The sequence below is a fragment of the Oryzias latipes genome, chromosome 3 (assembly GCF_002234675.1).
Source record: "Oryzias latipes chromosome 3, ASM223467v1".
NCBI lineage: Eukaryota > Metazoa > Chordata > Actinopteri > Beloniformes > Adrianichthyidae > Oryzias > Oryzias latipes.
Window position 1 is genome coordinate 16,410,918 of NC_019861.2, and position 20,363 is coordinate 16,431,280.

General features: G+C 40.7%; 2 protein-coding genes across 2 annotated transcripts; one reads left to right on the top strand and one right to left on the bottom strand.

Moving 5' to 3' along the window:
- Positions 1–426: 426 nt before the first annotated feature.
- On the bottom strand, positions 427–10,622 carry tgfbrap1 (transforming growth factor beta receptor associated protein 1). Its single transcript, XM_011490419.3, has 13 exons — positions 10,411–10,622; positions 8,492–9,207; positions 8,208–8,402; positions 6,033–6,187; positions 5,498–5,580; positions 4,066–4,246; positions 3,827–3,987; positions 3,609–3,666; positions 3,379–3,522; positions 2,927–3,070; positions 2,002–2,161; positions 1,471–1,916; positions 427–1,339 (listed from the first exon to the last, which is right to left on the bottom strand). The coding sequence occupies exons 2-13, from the start codon at positions 9,186–9,188 to the stop codon at positions 1,151–1,153; spliced, it is 2,613 nt and encodes an 870-aa protein (XP_011488721.1). The 5' UTR covers positions 9,189–9,207; positions 10,411–10,622; the 3' UTR covers positions 427–1,150.
- A 583-nt stretch (positions 10,623–11,205) lies between these two features.
- On the top strand, positions 11,206–19,762 carry LOC101154851 (cullin-4A). The gene is made up of 20 exons (XM_004067071.4): positions 11,206–11,856; positions 12,426–12,541; positions 13,224–13,327; positions 14,053–14,122; positions 14,206–14,279; positions 14,361–14,523; positions 14,601–14,690; positions 14,775–14,857; positions 15,484–15,551; positions 15,851–15,969; positions 16,058–16,250; positions 16,374–16,478; positions 17,220–17,330; positions 17,598–17,683; positions 17,766–17,873; positions 17,957–18,070; positions 18,143–18,248; positions 18,342–18,514; positions 18,668–18,820; positions 18,904–19,762. The coding sequence occupies exons 1-20, from the start codon at positions 11,715–11,717 to the stop codon at positions 18,997–18,999; spliced, it is 2,274 nt and encodes a 757-aa protein (XP_004067119.1). The 5' UTR covers positions 11,206–11,714; the 3' UTR covers positions 19,000–19,762.
- Positions 19,763–20,363: the final 601 nt, after the last annotated feature.

Sequence of the window (20,363 nt, forward strand, 5' to 3'; positions counted from 1 at the left end):
TATAAATGTTCACTTTTCTCTTGCAGTGTAACCTGAACTGCTGTTGGAGTCATGGTGGAAGATTACAGAATTTAATTCACACAAGTTTATGCTTTCAAGAAGATGCTATATTAAGGATAACATTGATGACAATTTGGATCAATGGGTTAAGAATTTTTGCCGACACGATCAAGTAGATGGATCTACAACTATTGAAGCTATGTTTCTCACTCCATTTCATTTTAATAAAACTATTCCGTCCTTTGACTGTTTGCAGTGGTGGACATCAAAGCTGTCCACCACCACCAAAGTCCAAACATAAGCCTAAATTTACATTAAAATATAATTTTCAGTTTGTCGTCGTTGGATGTACTCTGGTCAAAACATGAAACGGATTTACAACAGAACACAAAAGCAGAAATTTCCCTGAAATGAAGACAAACTAGAGGAAGTCTGGTAACATTTATAGCATTTTCAGAGAGATTTCACATATCAACTGGACAACATAACATTTAACGTGATGTTAAATGATAAATTTAGCATGATTTTGTTAGGTATTATGAATTGGTCTGAGAGGAAAATTGTTTTTCTGTTAATCATCAGCAGAATTAAAGACGTTTTACTGCAAATTCAATGTAAACTCTTACAACAGAAAAGACTTAAGAATAAAATGTTGCTTTAAGATTAGCATTTGATTTTAAGGCAAAAATTTCTTTATCGACATCTGCAGGGTGTTCACATTGAAATCACATGTGATATGAAAGGTAGAACAGTATTTGTACAAAGCAAGTTGATTGGAGCAGAGCTGTGGAAAACAACGCATGCTTAGACAAATATTCGCAGCAGGTTTTAAACGTCATCGCTGTCATTTAAAAGGGGTTCGTAAATCTGTGAATTAACCGTGAGAGCATAAGATGGGACGGGCTGAGAATTCTACCGAGCTTAAACTCGCAGCGGTACGAGTGCCAGCACACAAATAAATACATGGTATAACCAGTTTCTGCCATCGACTCTGGACCGGCTCTCCCTGCGTTTTACTTTTCGGCTCCACAGCAAATCCCTCAATAAAAACAGATGTGCTTCTGGCTCTTCTATGGCCAACAGCTGTCAATAGTCTTAGTGCATCTGTGCCTCCCGTCACTGACCAGACGACGGCGGGACATGCCTGGTCTCACGTATGATTGCTGCTATTAGTCAAGTGTCTCTTTGTGGGAGAGTCTTTTATTCTCTGAGCGACACAGTGAGTGTGAACGGGGACTCCTCCAGGCAGACACACCACATCTGGCTCCTTAAAGGTGTTGTGGCAGAGGTGGCATCCCTTCTTTTCTGAGACAAAGATCGGTTTCTTGCGCTCTTTCAACTAAAAAGAAAAAAACAAATGAGCACAGAAAGAGCAATGAAGCAAAGAAGCACCTATTACAACCCTTCGTGATCCATCATCCTACATGAGGAGATGTGTCCAACATTGTGTTGGTTTAAAGAGCTTCTTACCCGGTCGTGCAGCAGCTGAACGTTTTCTGAATGTGCTAGGCCCACAGCGATTTGAGAGGTGTGGCGGGCGTGCATACTGGCTCTGATGGCGCGGTTTAGAAAGGGCCGCAGCAGCTGCAGCGACCAGCTTTCAGGAAGCACCCGCAACACCCTGACAGCGTCAAACACCTCGCCGTGCCTATTTAAGACGTCTACCGCTGCCATTTCCAGCTCGCCGCCTCCTCCGACTCGAGGTTCTCCTCCTAAATACTCCTCCAGGAGCAGGTGAAACAGCCGCTGCCGGTACGCAGGATCGCGACCAGAAGAGGCCCACACGCAAAAGGCCTCAGCGGAGGGAAAGTCTCTGAGCTTGTGCACCAGAATGTGCAGGGCTTTGTCGTGCTCCTCTAGTTTTCCATGTAGTGTTGCACGCTCTAGCAGCAATTGTTCACAGTCCTCAATTTTTCCTGAACAAAGCAGACCACAAAACACAGAGTTTTAAACCCAAATGTCAGAATGTGGTGTGAGTTTTAGGTGGCGTCAACGTCTCACCTAAAAGAAACTGTACACGATACAAGTTGGACTCCCTGAGGAACGCTTGCAGTCTCTCTCTTGCTTTGGTCAATGGTTCTGCATCTGCTGATGAGTCTGACAGCAACGATAAAACCCTCTCCAGGTACAACACGGCGAGGTGAGTGTGGAACTTCTCCTTCTACAACCGTGGAGAAAAAAACAGAAGACAAAAAGATTTTTCCTTTAACCCAATGGAGAATGATTCTTCAGAACTTCTACGCTGAAGAAAGCTAAACTTAAGGTTGACAAACTTAAAAGTCCCACTCCAATCATCTACTGATCTATTGTAAAAGCGTTCCCAGTGGTCTTTTGATTATAATTAGGCTGTTTTTGGCAAAAATAAAAAATAAAAACCTGCATAGTTTTCTAGGACATACTTTCTGCAGAGGTTCATTCGAAATTCTCTCCTGAATTGTGGGCGGGACGATTGGTGGAGAGGAACCCCGCCCCCACTTCCCGTTGCTCCTCTGTGTACACTGTCCCACAAGCTTACAGCCCCTTACAACCCCAACCTAACATTACCGGTGTCAAAACTAAACTGGTGAGCAACATCAGAGCGATCCAGACGTTCAGTTTGGAGCCAGATGTAGAGACCTTTCAGGGAGCTCCCGACTTGCCACAATAACGATTTCATCTGCCCCTGATTCACAACGATTTGATAAAGGAATACTCTAAATTCAATATTAAGATTAATCTTCTTAATTTATATTCTACATCATCAGGAAAATGCCACATGAACATGTTAAAAACATCCTTGTCATCAGAGTGGGTCATTAATGTTTCCTTACCAAACAAACACATTTTCATTTTATCTTCCTACGGTTCCAGCCTCTGGAACTAATAGATATTATGTTGTTTTTTTTGGAACGAGACTAAAATAAGTTCAGTTTTTTCTGAACAGTACCTGTATCTTCTTCTCCAGCACCAGATGCTCCAGGTAGAGAAGCAGCGCCTGCTTGTTCTTCCCCAGGTAGGTAATGACTTTGTCAGGGTTTAGTTCTGACTGATCTGTGCTCAACGGTCTCCTTATAAAGATGTGGACACCTTTCTATGATAAAAAACAAAAACAGGTTAATCAATTCTAATTTGAGATACACAAAAAAGATTACAGTTTAAAAATGAACTTTCGGCTTTCATGCATGCAGGTTCCAAACAATTATTGTGAGCAGACCGACATAATCTCTATATTTCTTTGAAATGTTGAGATTTCAAAATAAAGTTCACACATATTTGATGATCAATTCTGTAAATTGGAGAGGAGACAGATCTGTATCACATCTAAAAAAAGAAAAGAAAAGCTGTGGCTTGCCTTGCATCAACAGTTAGACAGCAGAGTTAGATTTTTTGGTAACCTACAGTGGAATCTTTCTGCAGTGCCCAGTCCGCATACTTCCAAACCAGGTCCAGATTGGAACAGCAGCACAGGAAGTCCACAATGTAGTCAAAAAGGTCTGATCTGGTGGAGTCCTGCAAGTCTCCATTAACCACACGAGTCCACACCTAACAGAAATAAAAAGAGACAATCCATTCAACACTTTCATACACAGGACTGGAAAGAGAACAAAGAAAAATGTAAAGATCAGAACCTGTAGTGCTGCGGAGTCTTGACCGTTATAATGATAAAGTAGTCCGAGCGCAAAATATCTGAAATTAAAAAAAAAACGAAGGTTTTCCTTGAAGGGAGATCAATCTCATACATATCTAAATAAATTCTGCAGCCCTGTTTGAAACACAGAATAGGAAAAAAGATTTTGTAAAGCTAGAATATGTCCCTTCATTTAAAAGGTTTCAGAAAAGTACACACTTGTGATATTTCTCCAGGCACGGAACACTGTCTGCAAGCACGCATGCGTTCTCTGAAGCTAGGAGGTCCAAGAGGCTGTCATGGTCCTGTTCAGCGTAGAGCTTCAACAGGGCTGTGTCCACATCCTCCCGACAGCCATTCACCACCTCGGTGCTCCGTACCTTCATCCACAGGGAAGGAAAACTAGTTACCTACCAGATCAAAAGCTGCTCGGATCCATCTGGGTCTGATCCGCCTACCTCTTTCAGATAACTGATGAGGAACCTCTTGCACTGTAGAACTTTCTCCTGGTCGCCCTGTGCAAGATGGTTGAGGTCGGCGAACTCGTGGAGAGGAGGGTGAAAGCGGGTGAAGGAGGAAGAAGCGGGTAGCAGCAACGGGTAGAGAGAGATCAGCTCCCGCACATCCAGTTCACCCTTCCTAAAGACAAAAACATTGCAGGTTGATGAAAGATCAGAAACCTGAAGGCAAGGAGAGTCTGAGCTTTGACCACGTCGGACGACATCAAACACCACACAGTCGAGAGAGAAAATGAGAAAAAAGCAAATACAAGCCTTCAATCAAAACATGAAAAAAACTCTTCAAAACAAATATGTACTACTAAGGTTCTCAACACAGGTTCACTTGACAGCTGAATTTCTTTTTACATGGTTTTGAATGCAGTTATAGTAGTAAAAAAAACCAAAGGAACCTGGGTAAATAAATACCAGACACGTGATTTCTATATAATAAAGACTATAAATGAAGAATATCAGGCTGTGAAGACCATATCCCAAAATGTTCCAGTTCAAAACGAAGCTTTATTGACTCAACAGTATTCTTTATTCTCCAATTACAGCTTCATGTGTTCCAGAAAAAGTTAGATAAACAATAGTTCCTTATTCTAATATGACATAAAATTCTTTTCTACATTATAAACCACTGACATCATTAAGGTAAAACATAGACCAGGGGGGGCAAACACGCGGCTCTCGGCCAATAAGCATGCGGCTCTTTGCGTCTCATCATATTTTCTATTTACTGTGCCTCATTTCATAGTTTTTTCCCTCTTAAACCAAACTCAAATCCATCAGAGGGTATAAATAAAAAAATAATAATAAAAGTAATTTGGCTGTTTGTGTGTTTTAATGCTGCTCCCGGCACATTGTATTAATGTGTTTATTGTGAATATGTATTACTCAGACACCAGAAGGATGCTCTGTCCAGATGTTTATCATCGTAAATCTGACTTCAGAGGAGTCGGTGCCTCACCAGCCATCAACCTCACTGCCCGTCACTGAGTAGCTGTGTGTGTCAGAGAGAGGCAGAGAAAAGAGTGAGATAGAGAGATAGTGTGTGTGTGTGTGTATGAGATGTGTCTGTGGAGGGGGTATCTGACCTCCAGGGTTGACTCTCTTAACTCTGGCTAAGCTCCATTTGATGTGTGTATTGAGGGTGGACACTTTCCTTGAAATAAACACAAGTGCAATGCTTGCTGTTGTATTGTAAGGAGAGGAGTGTTTATGGAAAATAATACGGCTTTAATTGTGTGTTTGTGTGTGTACGTCTTGGCAGGTCTGTGTGTGGTGTGGCTCTTTGACTCTCACAGTGAAAAAAATTCGACTCTTGGTGTCAAAGACAAAAACTCTCAGTTTAGTCACAAAACAACAGATTTAAGTGAATGGAACAAACCTAAAATGGTCTTTGGCTTCCTGAAACTGAAGCTTGCCGAACTGTATGAACCCCGCTCGCTGGAGGATTCTTCTGTGCAAAACCTAAAGAAAGAAAATAAACATTAGTTCCTAAAATATTTAAAAGATCTCAAAACCTCCAATAGCATTTTTTCATCTCGCTTTAGTCCAGTGTTTTTCAACTGGCGTAGTAAATGATTCGAGTTCACCCTATTGGTCTAAAAAACATTGACCATATCCAGGAAAGCAGCTTTGTGTTCATTCAAACACGCCCAGGTTTCACACTGAGTAGTTAGGAATATAAAAGCTCTTAAATACTTTTTTTCATTTATTTGATGACAGTTCAAAAATTTCTATATATTGTTCATACAAACAACATAAATTCTTTTTTCTTACATTTTCATTCAGTGGTGTGCCTTGTGATTTTTAATCAAATAAAAAAAAAAAAAGAATGTACCTTAAATCAAAAAAAAGTTTAAAAACAAAACAAAACACTGCTTTAGTCCATGTAAAAACATTGATGGGCTGCTGTTTACCTGAAATTTGTCTTTGGGAATGTTTCTCTGTGCGCCCTCCATGAGCATGAGCGCCTCCTCCACCCGGTGACTGGCCAGCAGATCCTGGATCTGTCTCTCCAAAGGCAGAGGCACCAGGACGTACACCGCCTTTGTGGAGGCCAGAATGACCTTCCCTAAAAACACAGAGCCCCCAATAAGTTCCTCCTGCTAAAGCAATCTTCTGAATGACAAGCATTCTTAACAAACAAAAAAAATGTAGACGTCTATCCCGATAGCATTTAAAGACACACGCTGATGAAAATTATGTTTTGGATATTTTTAACATATTTTTAACAAGCATTTTTCTAATGATGGAAGACATATATAAGGAAAATTAGGCATAAAGTTGTATTTATCTGTATTTGTCTATTTAAATTTATGTGAATCAGGAGCAGACAAAAAAATGTCGTTTGAAAAAGCGTGTAGCTGTTGCGTAAAAGCTACAGTCAGCACGCCACAAACTGTGCTCCGTTCAATTCTGATGCGTCCACTTGTAGACAAACAGATCCATGCATGTCTTTCTTTTCCTCATCTGAGCTGGAACCCGGCTCAAAACTCTGATATTGTTGCACCGGTGATGTTAGATTGGGGTTGTGAGCGGCTGTAAACTAACAGGAGAGCGTGTTGGATGGGTGTTAGATGGGTGACGGGAAGTTAGGGCGGGCTTACTAAGTGCCATCATTCCCACCCAAAACTTGGGGTGACTTTCTAAGGAATTACTGCCGCTCAGCAGAAACTATGTCTTAGAAAACGACACAGGTTCTTTATATTTTGGCTAAAAACTGCATAATCATAATTAAATCATAAGACCACTGGGAATGCTTTAGAAATCAAAAGATGATCAGAGAGGGATTTAATGAGGAAAAAATTGTTGATGTGTTGTTATTAAAAATTTTAAAAGATTACATTTAAAGTGTAAAACTTTTTAAACTGTATTCTACTAAATAGGAAGATAAACAAGTAAAACCAATACCTCCCTTACTCCTGATTGACACTGCAGTTAAAATCAATTCCAGCCTCTTCATTCACTTCCATGCAAACAAAAGCAAAACTTCAGGCTAAAGAAGCTGAGAGCGGTCATACTTACTGTCATATTTAAACACCTCATTTCAAGAGGCCAGTGTTTATTGATTCGTATTTTCAGGTTTCCCTGAAAAAAACTTTTAACCAAAATTCCAGTTGTTCTGATAATATTTTCAACTAAATGCTGATTTCATACAGAGCTTTCAGAGCCACATTTGAGCCTTAAAATTATTTAAGACAGCAAAATTTCTGGTTTCTCTTAGAAATAAACTATTAGAATAACCCAAATGAGTAACACTGAAGTCACAACGTCAGGAATTTCATTTGCTGAAGAGGATCGTTCTGCTGCAGCGTAGTGATTAGACATGTCTGCTTTATTTTCAAAACAATCACCAGTCAGTCGGAGACATGTAGCGTGCAATGGGTCTGCTACCACAGAAGGTCGACTCTTGTTATATACGACTCACAAACTCAGCACGGAAATAAGCTGCTCCGAATTATTAAAGAAAAAAACTTGACTAATGTCCTCCCTCCTGCCATTAACACCTAACACTGATCCTGCTAAAACTTATACAAAAAGAAAAAAAAACATCTTTTACTAAAATCTTTATTCTCATTGAAAGGCAGAAAGATTCACAAAAGAGTACAGTAATTCCTGATTCTTCTTCAGAAAGGTTAACGGTTTTTTGAAGAAAATGGCTAAACGGCCTCAATATTTTGTCAAAATGTAATGAGATTTTTATGAAAATAAAACTAAAGTATTCACTTCCAAGTCTGGATTTCAACCATGCCTGCAAGTTGCTGCCATCATTTCATTTTCTGTGGGTTTTTGTACTTTTCACAAAACAGTGCCTTAGCACAGACGTGGATGTGTGTGTGGTGGTATTATGGCGTCTTTCATGGAGTCAGGTGCACTCTCCTTCTAGGAACAGCATATATGTCTCAAGGACAAGAAGTGCACACTGCGGAAACACTGCTGCGCTTTAGTGAACAGACACCAACAATTGAAAGTAAGGTTTCAAACCTTCTAACTTCTGAGAACTACTCTGACATCGCCTTGGTCGTCATGGTTTCTTTCAATAAATTAAACTGATGAGAAATGCGAAAGAGAAAGCCCGTAAGAAAGCGCACCTTCAAAGTCTTGCAGTATGTGTCCGTCCCTGAACGACAGAGTCTGCTTTAGCTGTTGGTCCAGCATGCTGTGGATGGTGATGAAATTCTCATCCAGAGCCACCACGTAGGGAAAACTCACAGCCGCAGCAATCACGCTCTCTGACCAGCTGACCGGAGCCCGCTGAGATACCCCCTCTGCATTGGCAAACATTCCTGGAAGTCACAAAGCGGAGACGCGATTTGACGTTAAGCTGCGTGTCAATCAAGCATCTTCTCCTAAAAATGCTCGTGTAGCAACTTACCGAGACCCCCGGGTGCAGCCAGGAGGAACTCCTCCCTGCTGATCCTCTTCACGATGGGCCTCCTCTCCTCACTGTTGTAGGGGAACAGGTCCTGAGAGGCTCCTGTGTTGTAGTTCAGAATCATGTATTGTGTGGTGAGGGCCAGACATAAGAAGTAACCATCCAGACTGAGGGCGCAGGGCTGCTCCGGAGTGGACACCTCCTTGACCAGCTGCACCCTGTCCTTGTGCACCATGTAAATCTGCACGGTTCGCCTCTTTGAGGAGAGTATGGCCATTTCCACGCAGAACGGATCCCCGTTCACCGGGTTCTCGTTTACGCAGAAGGCAATCACTCCTCTGATCTTCACTCCGCCTCCTGCCGCTGAGGGCACGCTCTCCAGAGTCACCATGTCTACAAGAAATACCATCCCATCACAAAGCACGATCAGGCGCTCCAAAGCAGAAGCAGCCCGCAGCTCAGCCACCGGTTTCTTCAGGCCCAAGTATTTGTTCAGAAGCTTCTGAGCTGAGTAGCTCAGCTTCCCCATGGGCGAGGCGACCTCGTCGAGGAGAAAGTGGTGAATGAAGCAGTCGTTGGTGCCGACGTACAGGTGCTTGCCACAACATTCAATACACTCGATGTTGATGCGGGCTTTGTCGCCCATGAGGAGGTCTCGCTCCACAGCCGGGACGAGCTCGAAGGCCTTCACACTCATCTCAGCCACGGCATCGACACTACAATTAAAATAACCAATCAACATCACATACATCCAACAAAAATTACATCCCAGTATTATGTCATAAATGCCCAGACACTGAATATTTTAAAGCAAAATAGAAGGAGAGGCTACTGTCAACATATGAGCTATAAGGAAAGGGACCGTGAAACAAGTAAAGGAATAATTTTGATATTCAGGTAATATGTAATGATATTCAAGTAGCGGTAGTCTAAATATTTGAACAGATAACAAATGATGCAATAATTATGCATCTGTATTATATGTATTAATATGTAATTGTATGGCATTGTATACATAACAATTTTGTAATATTGTGCGATATCTTGAATAATTGTACACAAGCTTAGAATAAATCACACAAATCCAAATCAAATGGAAGATAATTAAACTATAAATGAGACAAACTGAACAAAAGTATTTGAAATTATTATGCAATATTATTATTAGCTTTCCCGTTTTATTTTTGTGCTGCTTTGAAACAAAAATGGATCCGTTTTTGTCCTTGTAGCTGCTTGATTCACAGGTCTACAAATCATCAACTAGCTTCATTTGTCATATGATAGCACGTGTTTTCATTTTATGACCAGCACTGTTTTTGTTTTTTTGTTTTTAACTGAAGTTTTATTATTTTTAACTGACGTGTATTTGTACGATCCCGACGGTCAAGCAGTACAACTTTAACCTGTCTTCTGTTGTCACTTCCCTTTTTTAAAGCTGAATCCTCGTTTCAAATGTAGGGATTTCCTGTCAGACTGTAACTTGGCTAACTGACTGACATTACACGATAATGTTTGTTTACTTTCATGACCTCCTCTTTTATTGAGGACTGGCATTAGCAAAATGTCATAGCACCAAAAACAAATTGCATCTAAAAGTTATGTTTTGGGTCGAGATTTTTCTGCTAATCAAAAGACAGAATTTTCCACGTTGGGTTTCCCTGGACTACTTTAAAAAGCTCCCATTAGCTTAACAGGCAAAGCTAATGTTAGCTAGCTAATTACAGCTAACTATGAATTAATACCAGTCTAAAACACAAAAAGCTGTTCGTGCATCTAAACGAGATGCCGTAAGGGTGTCCCCGCAAAGAAAGACAGAGGATTTCCAATCGGGCTCCACTCTCCAGAGGCGCTACCGACCAACTCCCTGCCCGGTTTGCCACAGACTAGTTGTCGGCGTTAGCAGCAGCCACCGTACTTACCGCTGCTGACGACGGAGCACGACCCACGAGCGACGCTTACTGAATCGGAGACTGTCACCGTGCCATGTTTTTATGGTTAAACGTGGTTACAGTCATGGTGCTCGATTTAACTGCATCCACAGAAAGAATATGTTTGCTTAGTGTTACGTCTTCCTTATCCACGGGGAAACACCGCCCATTTGCACTAGAACCCCCCCTCTCTGGTTGCAGGTGATTTAGAGCTGCGTTCAAGATCACACACAAGCGCGACAGTGATTTAGCAAGAAAAAAACGTTTTATTTTCTGCTTCAAATTTTTGTATATTTTAGTTTTAGTTGAATAGCATCTTGAAATTTAGAATCAAGAAAATACTTTTTAAATCAACCATTTTAGATCAAACTAAACACGCGCAGAAAAAAAACAAACCGTTTTGCTTGTACTGTAGGCGTAGCTTTGAGAAATTGACCTCCTCTGTAATTTAATTTCGATTAACAATAGATTAACAATAAATAAACATTATAATAATGTTGAATGTTTATAAACTGGTTGATTAAATACGCATTCAAGTTTTAAAAAATTGATTTAAGTCATTTAAATTCATTTTTCAGGACGTTAAGATTTTTAAGTTTTGTTTTTTCCTCCGCCTTGCACTTACTTGCAGGGAAGGATCTCAGTGAGGGGGGGGGGAACGTACTGGCAGGGAAGTAATTTGGCATGTTTGAATATGTCTGTAATGATAAAAAACGTAATAATAATAATAATAACAAGACAGAAGTTGTGCTCTTGAACGCAGCTTGGCTGCTTTTCACCCAAGATGCACCTGCCCAGCTCAACTGTTCGAGAAAAGCCATTTTGTTGTGCTAGCTAGCTAAATGGTAAATAGAGCAGCACACACATTATTCTGTTAAATGCACGGTAATTATGCCGCGATTAGATTTTGTTTTACTTTTGTCAAACTTAGTAAACGATTTTGTTAAAATATGGACGTAGTTATCACTGACGTAGACTAGCGTTTAAAGCTAAAGTGTTGTGATTTGGACGAAAACTGGTCGCTCAAGTGGAGTTTTGGTAACACACCGTTAGCTAACTGTGTGTTTACCTCCTAGCTGGCTATAGTTATGTTTTCTGATTAACTTACTCTTTGTACGTCGCTCTAAGTATGTACTTTAGTTTAAAATAGAATACTGCCTTCTGTGCATATAACCAAAAAGAGTTTGCTCAACAAAAAAGTCAGTATTGTTGTTAGTGGGTTAACAGGCCAATCCAGCACTAATTTAGCAAAACACTTGAACCATACTACGTTAAGCCAAAGTGCTAATCAGATAATGGCAGAGGACACACGACAGAACAAGAGGGCCAGCTTCTCCGCTTTAACGGAGCTCAGCACCAACGGGATGGCCAGGACAGCCGCTCTAGCATCGGGCAAAACGGGAGCTTCAAAGAAGTTGGTGATAAAAAATTTTAAAGGTAATGTCATGCATCAGGTTTGTTTTCCTTCAGTGGAATAACCAATGGGCACAAGCCAAGGAACATGACTGGCCAACATTCAGTATAGGATCATGATACTGTAAAGGTTACATGTCTAGTGAAGATGTTGAGTCACACAAGCTGTGACCTGATCACTTTTTTGCGTGTTTGTGAGGAACACGCGTGTCAATTTGAACATATTGGATATACATTTATTCAGTCTTAAGCTACAATTTAGTGAAGAAAGATGAAACTGTAGTCTTCACATTCGGATTAGATTTTTCTTTCCTATAAATTAAAAATTGGAATATGTTTGTATAGAATTATCAGGCTGTTTAAATAATACGCCTCATTAAATAACATGCATAAGTAATAAGAATGTTAGACATACATGGACTTTTTGTTTTAAACTATTGTCACCCATATGAGGAACAAAGTACAATAACATGCAATTTTCAGAAAGCTTCAGCTTTATTTTATGTATGTGAGACACTGAGTGTGTACATGTTTTTGTAGAAATGAATGTATTCAATTTTTGAGACTTAAATATTGAAATGTTTTTGTTTCAGACCGGCCCAAACTAGCAGAGAACTACACCGAGGATACATGGCTGAAGCTTCGAGACGCTGTGAGTGCTATCCAAAACAGCACTTCAATTAAGTACAATCTGGAAGAGCTCTATCAGGTACGTATTTTTCAGCACCAAGCTCCACTTACATTTAGCTTGTGTTCACATCACTCAGCTTTACGAAATCTTTGCCCAAATTTGGACAGTTTTCTGATTCATAATTGGATCCGTTTTGTGTAGAACGGTTATTTACCGTTTAAGAGTCAACCTGTAAACTGAAACACTGAATGGATCAATGCTTTAAATAAAATAAACTGCTACATGATTTTATGTATTGTAAAAAAAAAAAAAAAAAAAAAAAAATGCAAGTGCTGTAGATCTCTTAAAAAATAACCTCCAAGTGTAACTAACAGTTAAATCCAGATGGGTTGATCCAGAGTTTAAAAAATAATAAATTAAAAGAAAAGGAATGATCAGCTGTTGCTTTCAAAGACTTGCTGTGATAATGAGCCTTAAAGCTAACACGTTAGAGATTAATAAAAAGAAAGGTGACATAATTGCAAAACTTCTCTTTTCATTTTTGCACCTGTTAAGTTTTTCTGTTTTTATTATAAATTTTGTCTGAAGGGAAAGATTCCGTGGAAAACAGTTTTCAATGCAGATTTAATTTTCTGAACAAATCATAACTTTAAAAAAAACGTCAACAATATTTTGTCTTTACTACAACAAAAGCAAACCTTTTTATTATTTTTAACTTGATACATCTGTAATGTTTCTGTTCTTTTCTGATCCCTTGAAGGCTGTGGAGAACCTGTGTTCCTATAAAGTCTCTCCTACCTTGTACAAGCAGCTGCGTCAGGTCTGCGAGGATCATGTGAAGGCCCAGATCCACCAGTTTAGAGAATATCCTTTCTGTGCTTAGACACACCTAAAGAAACATTTTGTTAGTTTTCCTTGGGTGTCATGTGTGATTATTCTTTTAGTTCATCGACGGGGATGCTTTTCTGCAACTACAACAATCAACTCTAGTTTAAAGGGGGAATCAGTCAATTGATGATCCATCATAAATCAATAGTTGAGCTCACAAATTCTGAATCGTTGAAACTGAGTTTGGACTGAAATTGTAAAATGAGGTTTTGAAATGTGGTCTATTTGGTGCTTTTGAGTTTGTCAAACAAAAAAAGGTGTTACCATGGTAATAGAAATGGCAAATGGAGCACTTTCTTACTGATGGATATTATTGATTGATTTGATAGAATCAACACAGTTCAGCAGAATCAGACATTTTTCTTGGTGTTTTGCACCGGCACTGGTTAACAACACCTTCCCCGAGAAGGCTGTTAGAAAAGTAATCAATCAATCAAAGCTCCTACCAACTCAGATATTGGTATTGTAGATGGAACTGAATGATTAGTGCAGCCCAACATACATGTCACGTTTATCTGGGATCCTCACCGCAGAAGTTAGACTTTAGTAGATTGCATCTAAACAGACAGGAAAAAATGCTTCTTTTTTTTTTTTTTTTACTTGGGGAGGTTTTCTTTTGTTTGTGGCAAATGTTTTTTTTTCTTTTCTTAATGGTATTTTAGTAAAACTGCAGAAAAGTTTCTTCTTGACCTGGAACTCACAGATTCTTTGGACAACCTTTCTTTCCTGAAACGAATGAATCGCTGCTGGCAGGACCACTGCAGGCAGACTGTGAGTGAGACCTTTGACGGTTTCGACAGGTTTGTCACAATTCCCTTTGGAGGAACAGTTCTAACAGGCTGTTTTCTTCCCAGATAATGATCAGAAGTATATTTCTCTTCTTGGATCGTACTTATGTCCTTCAGAACTCTCTCCTCCCGTCCATCTGGTAAACTTCCAGTTTATGAGACTTTCTTTGTATTTCTTTAGGATGATCTTTCACAGCTGATGTTGTGTGTGTGTTCTCCAGGGATACCGGGCTAGAACTTTTTCGCACTCACATTGTGAGCGACAGTGCAGTTCAGAAACGAACCGTAGAAGCCATTTTGGAGCAGATTGAACTGGAGCGTAATGGAGAAACTGTGGATCGCAGCCTGCTCCGGAGTCTCCTCGGCATGCTGTCAGATCTCCAGGTATTTGAGAACACGTGCACCATGTAGACAGCAGTGCCATTTGTGCGAACAAACTAACAGCCTTTGCTTCGTTTTAGGTCTATAAAGACTCGTTCGAGGAACGATTCTTGGCTGAAACCGATCGACTCTACGCAGCGGAGGGACAGCGGCTAATGCAGGAGAGGGATGTGAGTGAGGCCGCCAGTGGAACACATTGCTACTTCTCTTTTTGTTGTATTTTTCCAACCAAGATGCAATGCGTGTGTCTCCAGGTACCCGAGTATTTACACCACGTGGCTCGTCGTTTGGAGGAAGAAAACGATCGAATCCTGAGCTATCTCGACCAGAGCACTCAGTAAGATTTAGATTATCAGAGTATTCAACCCGTGAACTGAAAGTACTCCTTAAAAATGCGTTTTAAACACTTCAAGAAGCGCAAGTGTGTATTTAAAAGCAGCTGCTTATTCTATTCATCATATTTCTGAGATAAGTCGTTTGTGAGAGTTTCTCTCCAACAACAGCAACTCTATGTGAGGAGTATGGTCAAATAAACCTATTTAGATATTTGTACAGTGATCAGTTTTACAATTAAGGTATTTTTGTCACAGTAATGCATCAGCTTTACCTTTTTATCTGTTAAATTTTCTTTTTTTTGTACTCTGTTTTAAAATGATAAAAGATGTTTCAGGTCTGGAAGTTTCACAGAGGAACTAAAACGGTTCATTGCTGCAGCAGAGAAAGAAAGAAGGAAGAACCAACAACCCTTTTTTTGTAGTTTGCCAAAATGAATTAAGAACATTATAGAATAGTGTTGGTTTTCTTTAGCTGGAAGTGAATTGCAGAACTGCAGAATCATAAGTAGGATGACTTTCTTCAAAAAAAAAAAAAACAACAACAAAGGATTGAGAATCTATAAAATCATGGCTGTTAGTTTACATTTCAAACTGTTATTTTCTCTTTCATGTTTTTTTCCCTCCACAGAAAACCTCTTATTTGCTGTGTTGAGAAACAACTTTTAGGAGAACACATGACTGCAATTTTACAAAAAGGTAAGCGTGGATGGAAGGCATTTTGTTGTGTGAGATGCTTTAATACTGTAGAGATTTTAGACTTTCTTTGGAGTTGTGTCATTTTTGTAATGATTGTCATTTTTTGTCCTAAAGAACAGTTCTGTGAAACACAAATGTTTCATCTTCCAGAATATCACACTCTTTCCAATTTTTCAGCTAAATGTATTTGGCTCTTTTTTTTCTGAATTAAGCAATGTGCTGGATTGACATATTTTTTAATAAAGATCTAGTGTCGACTTTGTGATGATTTTTGTCTTGTGTTCCACGTCCTCATCCAGGCCTAAGCAACCTGCTCGACGAGAACCGTGTTACCGAGCTGGCCCTTCTTTATCAGCTCTTCAGCAAGGTGAAGGGCGGACTTCCCACTCTGCTGCAGTTCTGGAGGGATTACATCAAGGTTCTGACCACACACACATAAGGAACACAAAACGGAACAGCAATGAAGTCAGACTCCTGTCTTAACACTCTATTCTCTTCAATCGAAGTCTTTCGGTGGAGAGATTGTCTGCACTCCGGAGAAAGATAAAGACATGGTTCAAGACCTGCTGGACTTCAAGGACAAGATGGACAACGTGGCTCAGAGCTGCTTTGGACGGAACGAGGGTTTCATCAACGCCATGAAGGAGGCCTTTGAAACCTTCATCAACAAGAGGCCCAACAAGCCTGCTGAGCTGATTGGTAGGACATCCAAACATGACATCAGTCATTGCTAATCACAAATGCATGAGGATGGAAATTTTACCCAGTTCTATGATAGTTCTACAATGTCATGACATCTATTGTTTCTTTATTTTCATTAAGCTAAATATGTAGATTCTAAGTTAAGAGCTGGAAACAAGGAGGCGACAGAGGAGGAGCTGGAGAGAATCCTGGACAAGATCATGATCATCTTCCGCTTCATACACGGTCAGCAAGTCTTCCAAAGTGGTGGCAAAGCACATATCCTGAGTTTGTTTTTTAATGTTTGTCACCAATTATGGTTTAAGAGATCATCAATCAAATTTAATTGATTGATGTGGAAAACACTGACATGTGACAAACTTTGCTAACAAGGTTTAAAATCCCACTCTGATCATCTTCTGGTCTATTGTAAAAGCGTTCCCAGTGGTCTTTTAAGCCAAAATCAAATAAACCTGTGTTGTTTTCTCGAACAGAGTTTCGGCAGAGCAGCAGGAGTTGATTAGAAATTCACCTCTGATGTGTGGGTGGAACCATTGGTGTGGAGTATGCCCCCCCCTCTACTTCCCCCATCAGTTTATTAAACATTAAACTGCATTAAACAGTTTATTAAACTGGCTTACGGCCCCTCACACCCTCAGCCTAACATTACCAGTGGAACAAAAATGGCGGGCAATATCCGAGCTATCCCAGCCGTACGATTTTGAGCCAGATGCCAGCTCAGGACGAGAAAAACAAGGACGTACGTGGATCTATTTGTCTACAAGCGGATGCATCAGAATGGAGCAGAGCAGGGAGATTGTGACCCGCCCAGCACATTTTCTATGTCCCAAATAAGCTCTTTTATTAAACTGTTCTTTTGTTGTTGTCTATAGTGTGTTTTTTTATAGTGTGTCTCTGTGCTGTTGTATGACTAACACTCAATGGTATATTGTTTTGATGCCATTGTTGTCCATGTGATCCCCACAGGTAAAGATGTGTTTGAAGCTTTTTACAAAAAGGATTTAGCCAAGCGTCTACTGGTGGGGAAGAGTGCCTCTGTTGATGCTGAGAAGTCCATGCTCTCCAAACTCAAACACGGTGAGTCTGCCACCCCGTCTTGACCTTTAAATTCGCTCGTAGAATGTTTCAGGAAATGCATGTCAATCCGAATCTTTAGGTCTACACAAGGAGCTTATATTTCAAAGATTTTGTGGCTTTGTGTGTTATTTCTCTCGTTGTTTGAGGCCAGTACTTGCCCCAAACTATATCTGTGTACAAACACCCCCCTTTGTTAGATCTTAGGACGTGTGGGTTGTCATAAGAACTTGCCTGCTGTGCTAAAGTCGTGGTTTTGACTTCCTGCAGAATGCGGCGCTGCATTTACCAGCAAGTTAGAGGGCATGTTTAAGGACATGGAGCTGTCAAAAGACATCATGATCCAGTTCAAACAGGTATCTAACAAAACTGATGTGTGGAATAAATGCATGACTGAAGCTGCAGCACCGATCAAATGGTTGTGATATTCAATCCCAGCACATGCAGAACCAGAGTGAGCCGAGCAACATAGAACTTACTGTCAACATCCTGACTATGGGCTACTGGCCTTCATACACACCTATGGAGGTCCACCTGCCCGCAGAGGTAAGATTAAAGCCCCTGGAAGACATAATTCAAGCGGTTGAGGAAAGCATGGAGCCACAAATCTTTACCACATGTTTTGGTAGATGGTAAAACTCCAGGAGGTGTTCAAGCTGTTTTACCTGGGCAAGCACAGTGGGAGGAAACTGCAGTGGCAGCCCACACTTGGCCATGCTGTGCTAAAGGCAGAGTTCAAAGAGGTAAGACTGTGGCTGGATCCGCTTCTGCACTCAGAGGCTACTCTGCGCTCACACTCCCTCCTGATCCTGCAGGGAAAGAAGGAGCTGCAGGTCTCCCTGTTCCAGACGCTGGTGTTGCTCATGTTTAACGAGGGAGAAGAATTCAGCGTGGAGGAGATCCGCGCTGCCACTGGCATAGGTTCCACATGTTTTCTTCAACATGCAGCGCTGTCATTGGGCTGTATGAAGGCTCCGCTGCTTCACACCCCTTTTTGTTCTCTGTTCTGCGCAGAGGAGGGAGAGCTGAAGCGCACACTGCAGTCCTTGGCTTGTGGGAAAGCACGTGTCCTCAACAAGAACCCTCGAGGAAAAGATGTGGAAGATGGCGATCGCTTCAATTTCAACAGCGATTTCAAACACAAACTGTTCCGCATCAAGATTAACCAGATTCAAATGAAAGAAACGGTAAAAAGCACATTTCCTTTTTTGTTTGTTTTTTCATGAAAGGTTCCTCCTTCCTGGCTTTTCTAAGCTTTCTTTTTTTCCCTTTATGCTTACCACAGTCTTTCACTTCTAGCGAGTGGCTTTCATTTATTTTTTACCGCTTTCTTCTTGCAGGTGGAGGAACAAGTAAACACCACAGAGCGTGTTTTTCAGGACAGGCAGTATCAGATTGATGCGGCTGTTGTGCGGATCATGAAGATGAGGAAAACCCTCAGTCACAACTTGCTAGTATCAGAACTCTACAACCAGCTGAAGTTCCCCGTCAAGGTGACGCGTTTTTCCCACATATGTTCATGTCTGCTTCCCGTCTCACACTTCCAACTCATCGGCATCTCGCTAACTCTTCACAGCCTGGAGATCTGAAGAAGCGGATCGAGTCGCTCATCGACAGAGACTACATGGAGCGCGACAAGGAGACTCCTAACCAGTATCACTATGTTGCCTGAAGGCGTGCGGCTGCACGACGCTTTTCTCCGCCCCAAACGTACAGCTGGCAACACAGCCCCCCCCTCAGAGCCACCCAAATCTTCTGGCGCCCGTCTTTTTCTTCCTCTACAATCCTGGACACGAATGTCCAGATGCAGGCAGGCATGGTGCTCCACAGAGATGAGAGAGACTTGGCCGTGCTGCTGTTCCATTCTGCTATGTCTTTTTAGAACTCTTGAGGCCGCGCTGGAAGAGTGTGAATCGTTGGTATATGTGGCTCACAAATATGCTAATGCAAATTCAACTGAAAGACTAGCACTTTTCCTGTCTCTTTGTTTTCTTGTATTGGTATTGGGGTTTTTTTTTCCATTATTCATTTTCTTTTAGTTTTTCCTACCATACCTACTTTGTCCTGACTTTTAATATTTTTTGTTTGTTTCATCTCAGTCTTTTGTTTGAGGCTTTCTCTTTCTGAATGGATATGTAGGTTTTTTTGACTGGATTTGTTGTTTGATGCGGCGGAGGAGCCGAGAAGAACAAGAAGCAAAAGAAAGACTCTAGGGTAGATGAATTTGGCCAAAGCAGTTTGTTTCAAAGCCGTTACTCAATGAAAAGCAAGAAAGGGCGGATAATTTTTTTCTTTTTGTTGGTATCTTTGATGTTTTGACCAAACAGTTTGAATGTCCCCAGTTCACATGCTGATGGTTTTGTAGATCAGATTGTATTCTATGTAAGGGTGCAAAAAGTGAACCTGAATAAATGAATATTTAATGATTGGGTGAATAATTTGTGAGCAAGTTACCAAGTTTTTTTTTTTTTTTTTTATAAAAGAAAAGTGTAAACATGAGTTTCTCTTGACCTGTTTGTGCTGTTATCATACAAATGTGTGGTAAATTGTTAGAATGATTGGTTAAACTTTGGTCATCCATCTTTGTCACTCCCACAGAGAACCTCAACATTTACCCATTTCTTTTTCATTCCCCCAGGTTCTTTACTTACCTCTGCTCACTGTGACGTCATGGTTCCACTTTGAGTCCCTCTTATTGACTCGCACATTTTGTATTTAACAAGTGAACATGACAAAGCATGGCCCCGTGGAACACTGCAGAATCTGCAGTGCAATTAGCAAAAATGTCGCAGGAACATGCTAAGACTCCTTTCAGGGGGGGTTGCATGGTCCTGTGAAGTGTGTCAGCTCACCACACACAAGGTGCACCAACTCATACTAGCTAACCACAAAAAAAATCCACTTTTGTGACTTTTTATCTCGAGGTTCATGACACTTGTATGAGAAGCCATTATTATACCACACATTTTATGATGACTCACACAAAGCGGTAGATATATTTAGTTTTGGGGCTGTTTCGTGAAGAAACTGCTGTTT